Raw genomic sequence first — 20,232 nt, 5'->3', positions numbered from 1 at the left:
CAATATGCTCTCCATATCGCTAAACATATAGAACATCTTTACAGCCTTTTGCACAGTTTATCAGAATTACCTACACACTCACTGGATGCGTACATCTAAAATCTTGTCTATGTAGGTATTAAATGAAAATGTGCTGCAGGCAGGAGCAGAACTACCTGACAGATAGGGACGTTCAATTACATTTTTCCTTCTTTGTCTTACTGTACACACAGAGCTGTCCCAATACTCTGGACCTAACAAACAAAAAGACAACGCCCAATATTTTTGGAGTTGCAAGTAACCTCAAGAACATGCCAAGAACAACACTGCACCACAAATATTGAAATTTTCAACTCATCTCTGAATATCCTTATGAATGCAACTGCTTCAGAAACAACAATTTTGAAAGTATCAACAACATCACAGTATGACTTCGTTGGAAAGGGTTTGGAAAACAAATTTTAGGTACTCAGCACTACATTTTCACTTTTCTCCTTGGTAGTAGAAAGTCTGGAAGGAATAATATATTTTTTTGTACTGTAATGAAGTCATCTTTCGGCAAGATGAGCATTTTCCACAGCCCTGCAGTTCTGGCTGGCTCTGTGTGCTGAACGACAATGCGCCACACAAATGAGACCAGACTACTGATATCCCGGAACGCCAGACATAAACGCAAACGGTGCTGATCCTCAGTCCCGCAACACATCTGAACTGTGAAATAAAACTATAGCGAACTTAAGCTCAAACCATTTTTTTCCATAAACCTAGTTTACATGTCTTAACTAATTGCACTGCTACCTAATACAAGTTAAATCAGTATTCCATCAATGATGTTGGCAAACAAGCTTAAGCCTGATCGTGGCACCTTTTAACCTCTTAAAATAAAAATAACCAGGTAAGTAATTTCAAAAGCGGTATTTTAATGTACTTCTAATTTCCAGCTCTTACCACCACACTGTCGAAATAGCCATTCCATTCAGATCCTGCTGTCCCATCAGCTCTTTCTACAGTTGGGACTCTTTCAAGATACTTTCATGCTGGAGTGCACGACCAGAACTGGGAACAACTTAGTAAAGAAAAAGTCCTTGAATGCTTAATAAAATGTTGCCATCTCTCTGAGCAGGTTTAGAGAATAAGTCAAGGAATAGGCAAACCTTGTCTGGGTCAGGGGTAAAATCTTAGTCTTGCTATAGTTGGGAGTAAATACAAGAGTCGCTGTAATTACACCGTGACAGGCTTTCCTGTACCTCTGATATCAGAAGCACTGCACTGGAAAAAAGGCTAAGTGTGGAGCAGTGCAGGGAAAGCAAAGCAGGCTGCAAAAGGAAAGTTTTCTTCTACCAAACCCAACCCCCTTGTCACAGGGAGGCCACAGTGACATTTGAAATTCCTCTGGTCCAACTGTTTTCGCAGTTGTCTAGAGTTTGAAAGTCTTGGGTCGGGTGGTTGTTTTTTAAGAAAATATGATGCAAAACCCAACCACCCAGCAGTCGGAGATTTCCTAAAAAAATCAAACAAAATTAAATGGCCAAAGGTTTGGGGTATTTTGCTGGTATCAAGTATCTGCTTTCTTTCAGAGATGAACCTTTGGCAAATGTGAAGTGACATCATTCTGACATTCTCATTTCCCTGTTACAGTGATAACACAGAAAGCCAAAGATTTGCCATGCCATTTTATGTCCTTCTCTCTTTCAAACCAGAAGTCCAGCAGATGGGCAACGAGGAATTCAACAGAGGCCCAAATGCTCCCCAGCGCTGTTAACGATGCCTCTCTTCTACCCAGAGACACCACCAAGAAACCCAAAAGCGTAGGTGCTAAAGTACAATTTACGCTGACAGGTTTATAGCCTGGTAAAGATTCTGTCAGCCTTTAAATCAATTATTTCCACTTGATAAATATTTTTACAATTGAAACTAGCTAGACCAAAACAAGTTTAGACTGTTGCATTGTCTACCTCCAGGGCCTTGATGCTTTAGTTGGTGTTTGGGGTCAGTCGGTTTGGTGTGTGTGGATAACAGATGTGGATTTACATCGTATCTGCTAAAAACATTCAAGTTTTATGGTTTTGTCCTTCCTGTCTCTGTCTAGTAATGCATTACATGGGCCATTTTGACCCTAAGTCAGTTTCTTGCATTAATAACATTATCAGATTAAGAAAAGCTAAAGTTTTATAGGTATACAGGGCTATAAGAGTGAATAACAAATATATACATACATGTTACCCATGGAAGACTCCTCAAGTCAATCAAAAATGTTACATGTTATGTATCACTTCAAACAAGAGGAAAATGGGAGAAACGCTCTTTAAAGGTACAAGAATACCTAAAAAAAACCCAAACAAACAAAAAAACAACAAACACAGAACCAAACCAAATAGAAGTAAATCCATGAGCTGGTCAGGAGATTCCTAATGACTGCAAAATTACAAAACATGCTACTATTTTGGATAATAAATAAACAGAAGATCACTGGGGGCTAAAACTCAGCCCTTGACAATAGGAAGGCTGTAGAGCACTGGGGGAACCTGGATCTTTTAACATAAAAGTCAAAAGGAGATCTTCAGCAAAACAGCCTATCATAGAAATAATCAGAAATCTGATTTTTAGTAAAGAGGAAGGTCAAAAGCCTTCTAAAGGATGCTTTTTCTCGATGATGCACAGCACACACAAGTCAGTCAGCACTCCCATTCAACTGGGGGAGGTAAAAGCAGCGTCCGGGTCCCTGAGCGCACCAGCAGACCTTATGTGTCCTGCAAACCTCAGGTGGGACCCCCACTCACACCCCCTGCCCAAGAGCACCATTTGCACCCAGCGCCGAGGCCCCTGTCCTTCCTTGAGCTGTAGGTGTACCTATCTAGTCCTTGCCCAGGCTACTGGATGGACCTTGGACCTGCACTGTAGCCTTTCCACCAGCCCCGTCTCTGGCTCTATCTGCTGCTGCTCTTGATGGGACTTCTTGGAAGGACCCCAGACCTGGTTCACCATCTTGCCTGTTAAGGGCACCCCAACTTTGCCACCCTATTCAGACCTTGGGCACGGCTGGTGCCATGGTCACCTCCGGCTCGTGGCGCGTCCCTGCCGGTGGAGCAGCCCTGCTTTGCCGCTCCTTGACTGTAGCTGCATTCAACAAATACTGGTCGGATGCCGCGCACAGCCTCCCTCTGAAATCAGTGGGCTGCTAATGCAGGGCAGGCAGCCTGTGTTCACAGGAAAGGTTTTTAAGCACTCGAGAACTGGTTAAGGCTGGGTACTCCTTTTGCAGTTTTCAAAGAGGTCCTACTCCATAGCCAAAAAGTGACAAAAATCACTGCTTTGGCAAGCTCGGTCATTTGACCCAGTTTAACGTTTATTCATCTCTATCACAGACAACAACTTAAGAAATACGTACCCATACCACAAAGACACCACATCCACAGAGGTGAAAAAGCCTGAGCGAACAGAAAGATGATCAACTTTTAAGTACATTAGTTTCGTTACAGTGGGACCACTCACTCGTTCACAAGCGTTGTCAAACTGGATTCTGCCACGCTATCGTCTTGCTCGCGTCAGCAAGGAACCAGAAAGCAGTTCGGAAGTTAGAAACGGACTCCGAGCCCAGGCTCGGCCGAAACCCTTCTCCTGACAAGCACAGGCGGCGGGGCGGCACCCCGCAGGGCCCGGGGGAAGCTCAGAACCCCGCGCCGGCAAGGGAGCGAGGGAGAAGCCACCCCGCCGCGGCGGGGGGCGGAGGCAGCCCCCGGCGCCCCGCTCCGTCCCCGGGAGGCGGCCCCGCCGCCGAGCGGGGCGGGCGGCGAGGCGGGGCGCGGGGGCAGGATGGTCGGGGAGCGCGGCGGGGCAGGCGGGCGCGATGGAGCCGCCTGAGGGCTGGGACCCGTACGGGCGGCCGGCCCGGCGGACGCAGTGGCTGGTGAGCGCCCTGGCCTACCACTACGGGCTGGACCGCGGCGTGGAGAACGAGATCGTCGTGCTGGCCACCGGCCTGGACCAGTACCTGCAGGAGATCTTCCACCACCTGGACTGCGCCGGGGCGGGCAGGATCCCCGGCGAGGACTTCCGGACGCTCTGCCAGGTGCTGGGGCTGGAGGAGGCGGCGGAGGCGGCGGCCGACCCCGAGGAGTGCGCGGGGCTGTGGGAGGGCCTCTCGGCCGAGCTCACCTTCCGCCAGTTCCACGCCCGCCTCTGCGGCTACTTCAGCACCAAGGCGGGCAGCGCCCCGCGCCGCGCCGTGCCGCGCCTGCCGCTGGGCCGGGAGAGCGAGCACATCGAGACCCAGATCCGGCTCCGCAGCCCCCGCCGCCGCCGCCGCCGCGACCCGGCCGGGCCCGGCGCGGCGGGGCGGCCCGGCGGCGGGGGGGAGGCGGCGGCGGGACGGCGGCCGGCGGGGCCCTGCTCGCGGGAGTGCTACGAGGAGATCGTGGCGCTGGAGCAGGCCGAGGACCGCATCGCCAAGCTGGAGGAGGAGAACGGCAGCCTGCGGGAGCTGGTGGAGGACATGCGGGCCGCCCTGCAGAGCAGCGACGCCCGGTGCCTGGCCCTGCAGGTGAGTTGCGCTGCCCGGCGAGGGGCGGGCGTCGCCCCCGGCCTCTGCAGGGTCTCCGAAGCCCCCCTACCAAGGCTTAAGTTATCCTTGATTAAAGTGCAGCTCTCGGAAAACCCGGTGTTGGTAAGCCCTCCGGCCCCACACTGATTTGTAAAAGAGTATGGCAGAGAGCTAGGCTGCTCTTTCATCTTCGGCATTAACTTTTTAGCAAAGTTTGGTTACATAGAGACTTTAAGGAGAAGTGGTGCATTTTCACCAGTGTATACATTTCAGGCATGCACTGAAAACCACCCTGCTAAAATTGTAGATGTCAATTTAACAGACCTAAATGTATAATGCTGCTTTTTCTATTGCACATGCAGTCAGTTATATGCCAGTTAATGCATCGTTGTGGGTTTTTTTTCCAAGGTAAGAAAGAACTTTGGGATTCTTACCTGCACAAGCACATGCAATTACTCAGTCATAAATGTAGAAACACTTTAACGTCAGAAACATTAGAAGTATGTTTTCTTCAGAGGGTGGTCATGAGAGTTCAGAGTTGGAGTCAGTTCTGCAAACCGGCTGATGAATACTGCCTGGCTCCTCCGCAGAGCCCCATTAATTCTGGGGCTGGTTGCTGTTTCCGCTGTATCGGCTCAAGTGAAACACACACGTACATAACAGCAGTTAAATTATTCTGGCATGAAATAGGGTAGGACAGGCAAAGCACCGAAGGGCTGAGTTCACCGGTTGTTCTGGTGGGCCTGATCAGGTTGGGTTTAACACGAACACAATGCTGACAGAACTCTGCTCCATGCGCGACACTTCCCTTTGGCATTAGCTGGCTGTCCATCTTCGCAACGTCCAGCACGGCAGGTGAAAGCCACTTTTACCATTTTCATTTGAAAAGTGAAAGGAAGCCAGAAGCAAACATGAAGTCACCAGTCAAAGGCCCAGGAAGAATCAGAAGAAGGACAAAGATTAGAAGTCCAGAACACACCAGCTGCTCTCTGTTCACTTCTACTGAACGTGACTTAAAAAACATAACTGGAAATATTTTTTTCAGAATACTACTTGCCTTTTAAGGACAGACTAAAGTAATGACATCAAAGCTATACAGAAACTTGTGCGATAACCTAATTTTCTACTTTAATGAGTCGTTGTAAAATTAAATTTATAGTTACATATTTAAAAACTACTTTCCCGAGATTGTTTCATTGTCTTTATATTCTGCAAAGGTAAGTAGCTTATTAGTTGCTGATCAACTATTTGTCATTAAAAAACCAAAAAAAACCAATCCAGCCATTTTCAGTCTTGATTAAAATGTCAGTTGCTTTAAAATGCATTATTTTCTCCCTGCTTTCTGCTCCTGTTCATTATAGGTAGGGCTGCGGAAAAGCCATGCTAACCATAAGGAAGAGGGGACCTGTTTTATAGGGAGTAAGAGACAGTTAACAGAGAACCACTCCCAGACCAAGTCCCTTCAGAGCGTCCTGAAGGAAGTGGAACTCATCCGGAGCTCCAGGGATGGGCAAATTGAAGAAGCAATTAAGTTCAATCAAGAGTTGGAAAGAGAGCTGAAGAGCTCTCAGGAAGCTCTGGTCAGTCTGGAAGACTGCAACCGTAACCTGAAAAGAGAACAAGCAGAAATGAGGAAGAAGGTTGAAGAGGCGAGACACGCCGTCCTTAACAGTCTTGGCAAAGTGAAGGAGCTAGAAGTGAAAGCTAACGAGGTGCCGCATCTGCAAATGTACATTCGGCAGCTAGAATCGGAACTGCAGCACTATAGGTAAGTTTGAGTCCGTCAAAAAATGCCTATAAAATCACAGTATTTTGTGGTTGTAGCTTATTAAAAGTCTCCAAATACATCTTCTAAAATGTAGCCAGAGGGAAATTAGAAGCTACTTATCAATTTTCTTGGTAGGGATCCATAACAGAACTGGGCCCGTTCAGTGGGAGGTAGGCCAAAATAAGCATGCTTGATCTACAGAGAGCTGAAGTTACTCCTCAAACACACAGCAACAGGGCGCAACGTAGTAATACTTCAAGAAAGCCTCAAAAGAAATTGCTGACAGTCCTTCACAATCCATTTCCAACACACTTATTTTTTTACCTTAACTAACTAACATCAACTGAGCCATTTCCTGCTAGTTAAGTCACACATACAAAGCCAGCTGTAATCAGATGGCTGATACTCCATTTCTTATGAAAGCTCTTCAACTTGTCATATGAATTGGAGAAGAACACACAAGGCCAACAGTTTTAAACTCTGCTGTGACTTTATCACTTCTTCACTGACAGAATATGTCATCCTCCAGAAGAGAAAAGTTAAAACACTTTCCTAAAATCACACAATAATATAGTGGGAGTCTCAAACAAAAAATACATCATCCAACTAAACCACACTTTTGTAATAGCATAAATAAATAGGTTTCCAAAACTCAGAAAGTTGGTCGCAAATTTAATAGCTCACTGCCTTTGTTGCTTTTTATCTCAGACAAGACTTGGACTCATTGATGGTTACTAAGTGCCAGGCAATTCTGCCCAAGTTTCAAACTGAGCTATGGGATGAAATGTTGTCCATATTTTTACTGACCCAAAGTAAAGCTAATACTTAATATTTTTTTCCTAACTGTACTAAAACTAGTATTTTAATATATTGTCTGTTCTGAACTTCTTGTCTCTTCCTAAACTTATACTTCCTCTGTTTGCTTATAAGAAGAATTCACAGGGAGTTATTTGTAGCATCATAGCTATTGTACTGTTTTATGAAGTGAGGAAATTCTAAAAATAATCATTTTATCCGGTGTCTTTCTGTAAGCATTGTGTACGTTAATACCTGTGTGGTTGCAGAAGATAAAAGCATTTATTTAAACATCTATAGGATTTTAAAAACACTGTGAGGGCGCATGATGTCAAGATGATTGTCATTTACAGGGATATCTGGATGAATGATACAATTCTTAGTGCAGAGATAGATCACACTACTTGTCTAGTCTATCAGGATCTCCCTGGCATGAGCACCAAAGACTTAACATGAGTTCTTGTCCTGCAGAATTGCTTTTCCAAAGTATGATGAAGCATAAAAAATCACCTTTAAGCAGGTAGAGGTGAACTAGTTAAAGACAATAAGAAATGTCCACTGGGCCTTGCAGAGCAGGAACTTTTATGGATTACATCAAAACAAATAGTGTGAGTTTAAAAATGTAAATTATATGTTCTTTGTAAGATAATCTTCATCTGTAATATTTACTTTAAAATTGCATGCTAATTCAAAGTGAGTGTAAAGCTCAGGAATGGTGCTAGGCTGACCATTTGGAAACCACCCTTTTTTAGCCCCACGGCACATTTAGCACAGGACCAAGCCAGCTTCCACATGCAAGACCCTTTAATGGGTCTTGATTCTATGTTAGCCATAAAGCACTTCCATCTCCAGACCATGTAATACAGCTCTTGGCTTAACCAGTTTAACAGCAGAGCCGCTTAATGATGATTGTGACTTGCATGCCTGTGGTCATATTCCACAGTTCCGCAATATATGGAACACCATAATTCCACATATTCCACAGTGTGGCACAGAGATGCCCAAACTGGCAGAAAATAGGTAGGTTAAGCTCTGTGTTACTGTGATGAAAGAGCTTAACAGTAGCATGGCTATTTCTACCCTATGCAGCCGTTGGCATCATGGCTTGTCCCACTCACTTTACGTGCTTCCACTTGTGCTACAGATGGCAGAAACTCCTTCTGCTCATAGAAAATCATCTTCTCCTGTTGTGCAGAAGTCCAAAACCCATGGGCATAGTTTGGGTGAGGTGCTAGAAAGTACATGTTGAGGGAACAATGATGAGTTGGCCAAAGCGTAGAGATGGAGGGATGGCTGCTATATCCCACAGGTTTCTCAGTCAATTGGCAAGTGTATTACTGGTAATGTTATTTAAGTCAGTACGTATTTAAGTTAGTACTCCAGTGAGCAGTTTTCTCCATTTCCAAGTACCATAAAAAGTTTGTAAGCATATAAGCAGGATCTGGGTTTGGCAAGAATTAATGCTGCAGGGTAGCAGCAGAAAGAAACGGGTGGGGATTTGAGTATACTTCAGAAAGCATTTAAGGTTGCAGATTTGTCTCCTGAGAATTCACCTTAACTGGCTTGATATGGCCACTATTTTACTTCAGCCAAAGCCTAATTTCTTCCAGAGAGGATCATATTCAAGAATGAGAACCACTCTATGAGTTTTTCATGCTGCTCCTATTTATATTTTTGCATTTCTAAAGTAAAGAAAAAAATGTTTTCTTCCTTTAGGTTCAGATTTTCAAAGCTCTTTAAGCTTCTAAATCCTACTTCTAGACCTTCATCTTATGCCAACTTGCTATCAGTTAGGCCTGGAGTCACAACAATTACCTTAAATTATAATCCCTAACTCAGGAAACAACAAAGTTTACATCTATTCAGGAAAGCGTTTAAGTACCAGCAAGTGATTAAATGTTTTCCTGAATTAGGGTACTTAATTACAATTGCCTTTTCTGCCCACAGATTCATATTCCTGCAAATTTAAGGGAAAATGTTGCTATCAGCATCTCTGGTAAATGTGTGCTAACTGAAGTTTGTATGATTTAAACATGAACTTTTTCTGAGTACGCAGGTTCCTGTATCAGGGTTTGAAATGTCCCTATCATGTTATTAGGTTCTGAAGCCAACCTAGTTGACCAAATATTTTATAGGTACTTCTTGTCTCAAGGTGCATACCTGTTCTTCCTACACTGGAGGCATGTGTCAGGTTTTCCTCCACCATTAGAAATCTGTACTATTTTTTATTTTTTAATCCCTGTCAATTTAATGAGTCAGTTCAGATACTTTAAAGGTAAATTTCAAGACATTCCTTACCGAAAAGCATGAGTTAAATTCATTTCAGAGGAAAAAGACATGTCACAAGAAATTGTATGCTTCATCATTGCTATTATATCAAAAATGCATAATTCACAATGTCAGTATACGGAAGAGTTTAGGAAGTTATGCAAGCCCCATTTTTTATGCAGTGCTGCTCAGAGAGTTATTCTCATTTTGTACTGGTGCATTTGATTTCATTTTCCCAGGTATAGGACTTTTCATTTCTTATTACTGAAGCTCAGCTTTTTGATTTTTGGACTAGTTTCTCACGATGATATTGGGACTAACCTCCAAATTGCTGTCATCCCCTCCCAGCTTGGTGTCAATTGCACATTTGTAATTTCTCCTTCAAAAGTTGGAAGCCTAAATGAACATACTGGCTAGGTCCCCGGACAGATTCTGGGGACCTCCACTTGATATACTCTATCCAAGAGCATATCATTAACAGCTATTCCCTAAACTACTTTTTTTTCAGTAAGTTTTGCCCCAGCCCAGGGTGACACCGTCCCTGTATTCTAATATAGTCCTGTGATTTATAAGTAGTGTTTGTAAGAATGTCACATATAAAAATGTTACCACAATAAAAATGTCACATCTACTGCTTCTCTTTATCCATTCAGCCATTTTCCCTGTCAGAGAAGGAAATTAGATTGGTTTGATGTGAATTGTTCTTGCCAAATATAAGTTGGTTCTGTTTTCTATACTACATTGTAGGTGGCTTAGAAATTGATTACTTAATAAAGTTTACAGATTCTTTTCTCTTTAATAGCATTGGAGGGAATAACAGAATTTAACAACCTTTTTTTGACCCTACTGTAACAAATAAAAAGAAAGGGCATTTAGAATTGAAATAGACTTCATAATGGAGATGTTCACAGAGGTTTTATGTTGCTGTGTTAGCCAGCAGCACAGTAATTACATAGGTCAGTGGAAGGGGTCATAAAATACCAAAAATGCTTCCAATATGCATGGTCTGTCTTCCAAATTACTTAATTATCCATCAGCATTTATATGTGTTAATGAGCAGGAATCCTTTTTACATGGAATGCAGAGAGGCTTGTTTCATCCCCTCATATTCTTTTATAAATATGAAGGTGGAGGCCTCCAGCATAATTTCTCCCATTTATTTCTTTCCTAAGTCACCAGTGTTAATTTTTCTAAAAAGTTATGCTTTAGGTTATCCTATATCAGAAGTAGTTCAATTTTTCTTTTCTTTTAGGAGGCAGTGTCCTGATCTTTTCAGTAATTTCTCAGGTTATCATTTACTCTGTAAAATGTAACAAGATGGACCAAACAGATCCAAATCAATAACCCAAGAACAGGAGAGGAATGTGGAAATATTCCTAACCGATACAGCCAGCTCTGTTAGGTGAAGAAACAAAAGCCCTAGGAAGGAAACACGAATCCACAAAAGAAGGTGTATGTAGTAGGTTATTTCCAATCTGAACGGTAATGCATGTTTTATATTTAGGCATTCTAGAACTGTTTTTCTATTTAAAAAATTAGACATTAAATAAAGAAAATCTGGACAACTTTCTGCTTGTCTAGTGTCATCAATATCAACTACTTGCTGGTTGTAAGGTGAAGTGCATCTTGGCAATTTATTTCAGATGGCACAAAATTTGCATGGAGACTGTGGGTCTGGACTGTGTGCTGGACTACGCAGGAGACTGGATAGAACTGCGGACGATAAGTACGTCCTTGGACGAGAGCAACCACAGGCAGGGAGCAGTGACTGATGGCAGTCAGTAAGAACGATGACAGTCAGGGAGCTGAACTCATGGAGGGTAAAATAAAATGTTACTTTGCAGAGCCTCGTCTGTGAGACCGCTCAAGCAGATGTTCTGGATGAACTGATGTCATCTCATTTTATTTTCTAATTCTGCTTGTACCTGATATTTTCTTCTACTTAAGACTGTAAGAAGTTATATATTACATAGAAGTCTGCCAAAAAACACAGAACTTTAAGTTTTTCAAGGAGTTAACAGTAACAGGTGAATATGTTCCCATCATATGAAGCTTAGACTACTTGCATGTCTTTAGTCATAGAAGAATCACGAGCTAGGCAAGCAAATCAGATTACTAGTCATTTGAAACACTTCAAAGGAAAATTTTGATTTCATAAAAAGGGATAATGGAAGGTATTGTTATATATGGTAGAGAGAATTGCTGTACAGAGCAATTTAAAACATTAACTTGACATTGAAGAAAATGTACAGCATCTTTCTATGGAAGGGCTAGTTTTATTTCAAATGCAAGAAGATTCTTTCAGTTCTCTTTAACATTAATAATACTTGCTTCCCATAATAATAGCAACACTTTTACTTCAAATCCATTCAAATTAATGCAAGTGCATTTATCTACAAGGAAGCTTGTACTTAGGTGCTAATTCTGACGTTGGAAGTAGCCAGTTCTCTGGCCTTTTTCAGTGTTGGGCTCGTAGTTACACAGCATTTATTCTTGGGAGACTTTCCCTGGTTTCTCACTAAATCCTCCTTTTCAGCTGGCTTGCCTTCTTTGCTGTGTTGGGAGTAAACCACTGTGAGGACAATAGCAATGCCACACATACGGACTGCCCATTCACCGGGGTGGACGTGCTTTCGCCGTGTCCCGGGTTTCCTCCCGCAGCTCTGCGGAGGCACCGTTTCTGTCACTTAGCAGACCCCATCGCACATACCTTCCTGGGGACGGAGAGAGTAAAGCGTACTACAAGCCCTGCCGTAGTCAGCAGTAACAAAAAGATAGTTCAAGCCAAAGGAGTTAGTTTTGTCATCTCATACATAGTATCTGACACATGCAGCTGCCTTTTAAACCTGTCTCCTGCCCTTCCGTGTGTAATTTGAATCATGCTAACCCCTCCTATACCAGAGAGATGATTTTTTCCCCAGAAGGTGTGCAGTCAGTGTTCCTGCAGCTACTCTCCCTTGAATTAGTGCCTGGAAATTCAGCCAGCAGCTTGGTGGACGCCCACAGTGACAGCTGTGCACCTCCTTGCTTCCCTCATCTGGCTGCCCTGACAAGCTGCATCACACCTCTGGCTTTGTAGTCTTTCCCCAAGAAAATGGACACCTTTTACCGTCCAAACTTTCTAAGTGATGCAACGTATTGTCTATTTTGTCTCATGCCAGCAAAAGTCAAAGATTAATTTCATACACAAAGATAACTTTAAAAAAACCTACTCTCCCCACCCCTTTCAAATAATTTCCTAAGACTGGACTCCCCATCAGAGGCTACGCCACTTGAAAGCACGCCTCCCAGAACAAAGTCACTTTCTCGCTGTCATTGCAAGAACCAAAATCAAACAGAAATGGCCCTAGCTCATCAATAGCCCTCAGTTGCAACCCTCTGGATTACTTGGGCGAGCTCCGGTACAGCACCTTTCTATATCAGATATTAGCAGTACGTCACTTTGTGCCACAAAGGCCTCCTAGGTACCTTCTGCCTGGTGGGCCTAGCTGGCCGGTGACAGGACGTCACTGCCGCGTACTGCTGTTGTGCTCAATTTATAGACCTTAGAGTTGCATTTACCTCGGTATCATCCATCTGACAGATCCTGACACTTCAGATTCCACTGCGTGCAGGTAAAAGCACAGAAAACTCGAGGTATTGGGGTTATTCTGGGAATGGAGTTATCAGCTTGACAAGACTGGGATCTATGCATCTCTCTTGACCTGAAAGCCAACTAACCTCAGTGTAGGAGAGCTGCATAAAAAGAACAATTATTTATTACCAAGAAAAACGCATCAGTAGCCTCCTGTCACAAAGTGTCACAGCTCATTACGAACCTGGGGGGCCAGGAGGACCGTTACGTGTTGCCTGCACAGTCACGCACTTGGCCTCTCATTTATTTCTTAAGCAAACCGGACAAGTTTGTAGCCGCTTCTATGCAAAAGAGCACCTGCAGGAAAGGACGCTTGCTGGAGCGCTCCAGTTTTCCCCACCTCACTAAAAGGTCCCTGTATGACCAGGTCCCACCGTGCTGTTCTCTGCTCGTACACTGGTGTCATCAGACCCGTTCAATTCATTAGCAGCATTCCTTTGCTTATAGGAGTAACGAGAATATAACTGGGCAATAAATCTTTTACTGAATGGAAGTTTGCCAAACCCCCCTAACAGATGCTTTGAAGAGCCAGCAGTATTTTAAAAATTTACTTTTTCTTCAGGTCAGTTTTGTAAGACAAAGCAGCAATATATAACCTCAAAGTGTAGCCTGTGGCTTGAACTTGAGGCTTCTATGTTTACCTCCCTGGATATCAAGATATTGACGAAAACCTGAAGTAAAAACACCAGGGGCGAGATCCTGAGAGGACCAGGGCATTGACAAGTGCTTCACACAGGGACTTAAGCACACATTTAGTATAAAGTACTCGAGCCCTTCCAGAGAGAAAATTAAAACAAATCAACCAACCGTATCTCAAGTGGGTTTAGCGCATGTCATTTTTGCTGTCAATTCACAAAAGTTACTTTGAAAATCAAACACTGCTGATCATCTACACTCGGGCACAAGCAGAGAATTCTGCATTCTTTTAAGCTTTTTATTCTGCTGGAGGAATAAAAAGGGAAGAAATTTTATTGTTTCTTTTCTTCATAAAACTTGAAAATTACTTCGTGAAAATGAGGAGAGGAGGAGTTCTACTAAAGCAATAAGAAGCAATTATTTACTCTCTGCTCCTCATCTCACTTTCCTTCAGGATACAAAATAGACAAGGTAGTTTGTAAGATAGATGCTGACAACCCAAGTTTTCAAACAGATTAAACTAATTTGTTCTGCTAAAATAGTCTGCTCTCAGAACATGAAGGATTAATGATCTGCAGGGGGGGAGGCCTTATCTCTTGAATACATCCCAAAAACAATGATATGACAAGATGAGTGAAGTCACCTTAGAATAGTTCAAGGGAAATCTGTATGTTATGCTTAAAAACAAAACAGAACCCAGCAAAAAGCCTTTTTAATTTATGCACCAGAAAAATGCATAGAATCATGAAATCTGGAAATGCTGGAGGGACCAGCCCACACAAACCTGTCCTTTGATTTGAAAAATATGTTCTGTTTCAGCAGCTTTCTTCAACCAGTTGTCTATTGGAGTTAGCCATCCAGAGAAGAAATTAATCTAGCCTTCTAATAGATGCACAGGCAACCATTCTATTTCATCATGAACTCTCAAAACGCTCCTCTATGTAATATAAATACTAAATTATCTGGAGACCTGGGGAAATATCTAGAAAGTAAAATTAGTTGACTCCATGACTTCACTGGGAGCTTGCCATAATGCAAACCCACAGCCAAACTTAAGTTCTTAAACCCCATCCTTAGGATAGCACAGGCAGGATCAAAAGATTTTAAATACCGTCATGTTACTTAGGACACTGCCGGGGATACTCACATAGAGGTAGATCGTTAATCTGTATTTAAAACTGCCTAGACTCTAGGCAGGTTGGGGGACGAGCTAATAAATGTCACTGATGTTAGGAAATACAATATAGGCAATTTCTGTACTTTCAATGACACGAGACAGTTATTTAGCAGTACTGCAAATATTTGCTGGAGTTTGTTCTGTTTACCCATCTTTTCACTGTAGTCAGGACTCCTATTGAATCACTGGCCATGTTTACTGTACTGTTCTCTTCCCTTCATTCTCCAGTACATTTTTTCAACTTTATCAGCATCTCGTCTGCCTGCTTAGCAGAATGATTAAAATCCAGACTGATATTTGCCTCTCTAGTGCTTGGCTTAGGGTATTCTCTTTATGATGCTCAGCATATTTTCCTATATTTGCCAGATTTGCCTGGCAATCTGAATCTCAACTATTTAGAACTGTAGCCACTGAAACAACCTAAGAAAAACTGCAGTCACAACCTAAGAAAAATGCTGCCCTCAATCTAGAAAAAAGCTAGAAAATAATGCCCTGCACTATAAGTAAACCTTTGATTAAATGCATCTGATCTTGAAGCTTCACGTTCTGAGATAATCCCAAACTGGAGACTCAAACACAGACTGAGATTTTGGGGGGAAGAGGGGAAGAAGGGCAGGAGGATCAGCTGGTCAAAGTATTGGCTTCAGTCCATTACAGAGAAGAGATATTTCCACAATTCCAGACGTGGAACCTATCTGTGTGCTCAAGTCAAGCAGCCTGAAAGTTGTAAGATATATCAAGAGGTTGGCTTTAGTTGTTATTTACAGACATAATTCCTTATCTGTGAAAAAGGGAATTTTTACACATTTTTACAGCTTTTCATAATGCCCATCTGAAAATCTGACAAATTCTGATAAAAATGAATAGATATATATGTCCTTAAAGGATCACAAAGTTGCAACTCAACTTCAAAGACTGAAAACGTAAAGCATGGAATGAAGCTTGATCATTACTGCAGATATCTGTATCACAGGATGCTGACTGTATTCTGTTTGCCAATGCCATTTCACATAGGAATGGACTTTATGAAAAAAAAAATAATGTTTGGACAATAAATGCCAAATGTAAGCTTTGAGCATGACACGTCTTTAGAAATTTACTTCTGGCTAACAAGTAACTTCAGCCTTCACAGCATCATTCTTAAAACCACTTGAAAAATAAGGTATAGAGGCTATGATTGACTGTGTGTTGCGGTCCTTCCTTGTTTGTGGAAAAAAATGTTCTCTGAAGGGTGCCTGAGCTTCAAGTGCTAATTGCCATCACATCACACATCATCCATGTCAAGAAAAGAGGTGCCAAGTGTTAGGAATCAGATTACAGTGGAGAGACCCCAAACCTTTCAATAAATCTACAGAATAAAATCAGGCCCTATGCTTTGTTTTGTGAAGTCTCTTTTCACAGCAGAATGTTTCAGGGAAGTTCATGATGTCACATTAATCATAACACTGAAAAATCTGGTATTCACAGCACATCTGCTCTGCTTTTATTCTCTGTACTTGACCTCATCACATGTCCTTGGCATTAGTTCACATAACATAAAAGTATCTGGAACTGCATATGGTGAAGTCCGCCAAGTTTAAAGCAGAACGTTGTCAGGTTTAAGCTGAGTTCTGAGTATACAGTATTTTCACACTCCTGGAGCTAGTAAGTCTAAGTAGCACTCTGCTTAGCAGAAAATTACACCAACGGAAATATAAGCAATCAAAGCAACGCTGATGCTTATGAAAATTGCAGACAAGTAGGTTTTCCCACCCATCTCTGCGTCAGCAAATATCCAGAGGTGGGATTTCCAACAGTATGTATGAACCTGGGGGTACCTGTATTTTGTGGTGCCGATGTGTTGCCTCCCAGCGAGCCCACTCTGGAGCTGAGAGCAGTGTAGCTGCATCGGCACAACATCTGAGCACCCCATGTCTCTGAGTGCCGCAGAGCTGCACAGCACAAACACCAGCTCTTTGGAGTCAATTCAAGTGATTTTACACTGCACAACATAGGCATGCCCTTAAAAGTACAGGTCTGATAGATATTCTCTACTGCAGAACGAAGAGACATCAAGGGGGCTGTTTACAGTGGTTTAATTTGGTGGCCTGACAGACCTGGCATGAATGAGGTAAACAGATGGACCACTCTCACTTACAGCGACTGCTCCGATTTAATTTAGACTCAGGCAAAGGACTCAGGCTGAATAGTTCATCCTCCAAAAATATAGTTTGGAAACAGTTTAAACTAGTTGCATGTTTAGGTTGCACCAGGCAAGATTTCACATAGCCAAAAATAAAAGGAAAAACAGAAAAATTGTGGTCTTTTATTTGGATGTTTTCTTGCTGGAGTGTTTTGATTTTTCCTCTTTGAATGACATTAAATCAGTGTAACTAAATTGAATTTCAAAATACCATCTTAAGACATAAAAAAGAAATTAAACCAAAATGAAATATTTCATTTCATGTTGAAGAGGCTGTTTCCTTAGATGCAAAACATTTTTCCCTTGGATTCCTATTTCAACCAAACAAAAAAAATTTGAATAGCTATAAGCAAAAGTTAGGAGAGAAGCTGGTCCTTAGTCTAAAAGATCTGTTTGCATTAACGAACGTATATAGCTCTGCTTAATTTCCAATACTATCCACAGTCCCATGGACAATTCCTTTAGCAGAGGAAAAAGAATAAGAAAACAAAAAAAAAGAATGCTCTAGCTTATATTGTCAGAAAGACTGCTGGAGCCCTGGCTGTGATGTGACTGGTTTTGCAGAAGTCTTCTGGCTGTGAAATACGAACAGCACTGGCAGGATATTCCCGGGTGAATGCACTGACTTTGAATGAAGACCTTTCAGTGTAGCCAGGGGGTTGGTATCTTTCAGAAAAGTGATGATTAATCTCTATACAGCAGAATTATATACTGGGTCTATTTTTGTGCTGTCAGTCTTACACTTGCTACTTTTCTCCCTCTCCTGTGGTGACCTACCTGCTTTGCTCTCTTTGGTTTGGGGTTTTTTGTTCATCGTGATTTACAGTTTCTGAATGATGCTTCAAATGCATTTAAAAATAGGAAACTTCAAAAAGTAAATAAATTTAAACCTTTTTAGGTAAATACTATGCAGTATATGAATGATGTAAGCTCTGAATTCACATCAAATAATCATGATTAAAGATCTAAAATCCTGAGAGTTTTGAAGTGTTCAGACCTGTACTTTATATAAATCAGAGAAATTGTCAATCCCTAAGGCTTGGCACTTGTGAAGTACTAAAAGTAATTTCTACTTAAATTGCAGTTCTCCGACCGTATCAGTTAAGGCTCTGCTTCTGCAAACAGCACTGACTAGCATCAAACAAATCTTTTCTTCTAGTTAGGAAGGTTACTTATAATCTAAATTACCTCTTTATTAAATGATGTTCTTTTTAGAACAGAAGATTATTAATGCTGGAAAGGTAGCAACTATTTCTTCCTCTTCTAAGCAAAGTGAGCTTTTCTGTGGCAGGCTGCCATGGACTAGCTAAATTAACGGGGCTCTGTTTCACGAACAAGTACGACGCACAGTACAGAAGTCACCAGGAAGTAATCGATGCTTTGCTGCCTCAGGTACTCAAGTCGAAACTTTAATTCTATTAATCTGCATTTACCTGGCATTATATACAGGAAACAAACAGAAAATAACCCCTAAACAAAGCAATGACTCCACAGGCAGAGCCCACAAAAGGCTCCCAGTGCCCTCCAGTTTATCTAGTCAGTCCCTGGAAGGCAAAGCTGAACCGGCAATTTCTTCCCTTCATGTGGCTCTATAAAGAAAGAAAAGGCCATGGTGAACAGGAGCAGGGAAAGAAAGAGCAGTTCTGCTCATTACCGTGAAAAAGGAGCTGTCAAAGCGTCACCTTCTTTCATCCTTCCTCCCTTGCCAGCCTTTTTTTGACCCAGGGAATGGAAGCTTACATCAAACCGTCAGAATGAACGATGAAACTGCATAGTTTGTACAAAACAAAACAAGAGGCTGTTGAGGGCGATAAAAAGGGGGCCCATCCAAGGCAGCAGACAACACTCAGCTGTTGGTTTCCTTGATTTCGTACGGCAGAGGCTGGTGCTTGAACAGCCATGGTGGGAAGACAGACCCCCTCTTTTTACATCTATAAACAGCCTGTAAGGTTCCTGCAGGCATGACATGAACTGTCATGCGTGGATATCTATCTTTGGTCAAAGGGAACAGGATTAGTAGGTCGACCATTGTAACGAAGATCTGAACTATCATCAGTCAGGCTTCAGAAAGGGTCAGAGTACTGGTTCAAAATAAAGTTATAATACCGGCAACAAGAATGGCTAATTTTAATTAAGTTCTATATTGGAGGGAGAACGGTAATAACAGCTCACAACTGGCGAGATGAATGTGAACTGGGTGTCCTGTTGAAAAACAGAAAGGAAACCATGTACAGTATTTTTTTGTAAAAACAGGCTTATGTATTATCCATCAATTCAACATGCAGAGGCTCGAGTTCACATTCGGGTGTTTATTATTTTTAATGAAGTTAAGCAAACCAATGCTTTTGAATGTTTGTTTTGTGTTTTAACCAAACTTAAAATGAAGCAACTTTTCAAAGAGAAAAATCCTCCCAGGACCCTGGGAACATATGCTTCTTTGACCATGCTTACAAAAATGATAGATTTTTTCCATCACTTTATAAGTAGAACTGTAAAACCATGATCTGGTCCAGAATACAATAAACAGAGTGCCAGGTCAGAGGTGAGTGCTATCAAACAGGTGTAAAAAAGTTTATGTGGCTTAGATTGTGTATCCTTAAGTTTAAAGGGCTTTTTTCCCTTCAATTAAACAAATGCATACTGCATCATCAGTAATGTACTTAGTGGATGATATGCATTATAGATTTTATATTTTAAAAAGGTTAATTTGTGTTAAAAGAAAGGGTACCCTGTCATACATTAAAACACATGATATATCAAGGTGTTTCTCTCTCATTAAAAACACTGCAGAAGATACCATACTTGAGACGTGAGTCTGAATTAATCTCTGGGATTAAAAGCAGTAAAGTTCCACCTCCGTAATTTGATTCATGTCTCAACTCAAGGTGCATTTGAATCACAAAGCTTAGATTCAGCTCAGAACATCCACTGTCTGAGGGGGAGCTGGATACGTAACTTCAGTTTTATCCTAATTCTAACCATGACTGGTAGTCTGCCTTGGTTAGTACTTGAAAACATGTTTTGTTTAGTCTGTATTTTAGTTAGAAAAATATGCTTTATGTATCACGTGGTGAGAAAAGCTCCTATAATGTGATTATAATTTGATTTTTAGATAAAATAATAAAGAAAATAAAAAATAAAGAATTACTCCGTTATTCAAGATGTTAAAAACAAGGACCGACTGTGAAGAACTGCAGAATGATCTTAGGATACTGAGTGACTGGATGATGGCAGGTGATACCTCCCATGTTAT

General features: G+C 41.9%; 1 protein-coding gene across 1 annotated transcript in view; it reads left to right on the top strand.

Moving 5' to 3' along the window:
- Positions 1-3,826: 3,826 nt before the first annotated feature.
- The window catches only part of EFCC1 (EF-hand and coiled-coil domain containing 1), a 53,407-nt gene continuing 37,001 nt past the window's right edge, over positions 3,827-20,232 (top strand). The window contains exons 1-2 of the mRNA XM_075159407.1: positions 3,827-4,519; positions 5,881-6,287. Of these exons, the coding sequence (XP_075015508.1) occupies positions 3,827-4,519; positions 5,881-6,287 (1,100 nt within the window). The remainder of the gene's footprint in view (positions 4,520-5,880; positions 6,288-20,232) is intronic.

This window comes from Calonectris borealis, chromosome 10 (assembly GCF_964195595.1).
Source record: "Calonectris borealis chromosome 10, bCalBor7.hap1.2, whole genome shotgun sequence".
NCBI classification, from domain to species: Eukaryota; Metazoa; Chordata; class Aves; order Procellariiformes; family Procellariidae; genus Calonectris; species Calonectris borealis.
This window is presented reverse-complemented; position numbering and strand designations above follow the sequence as displayed.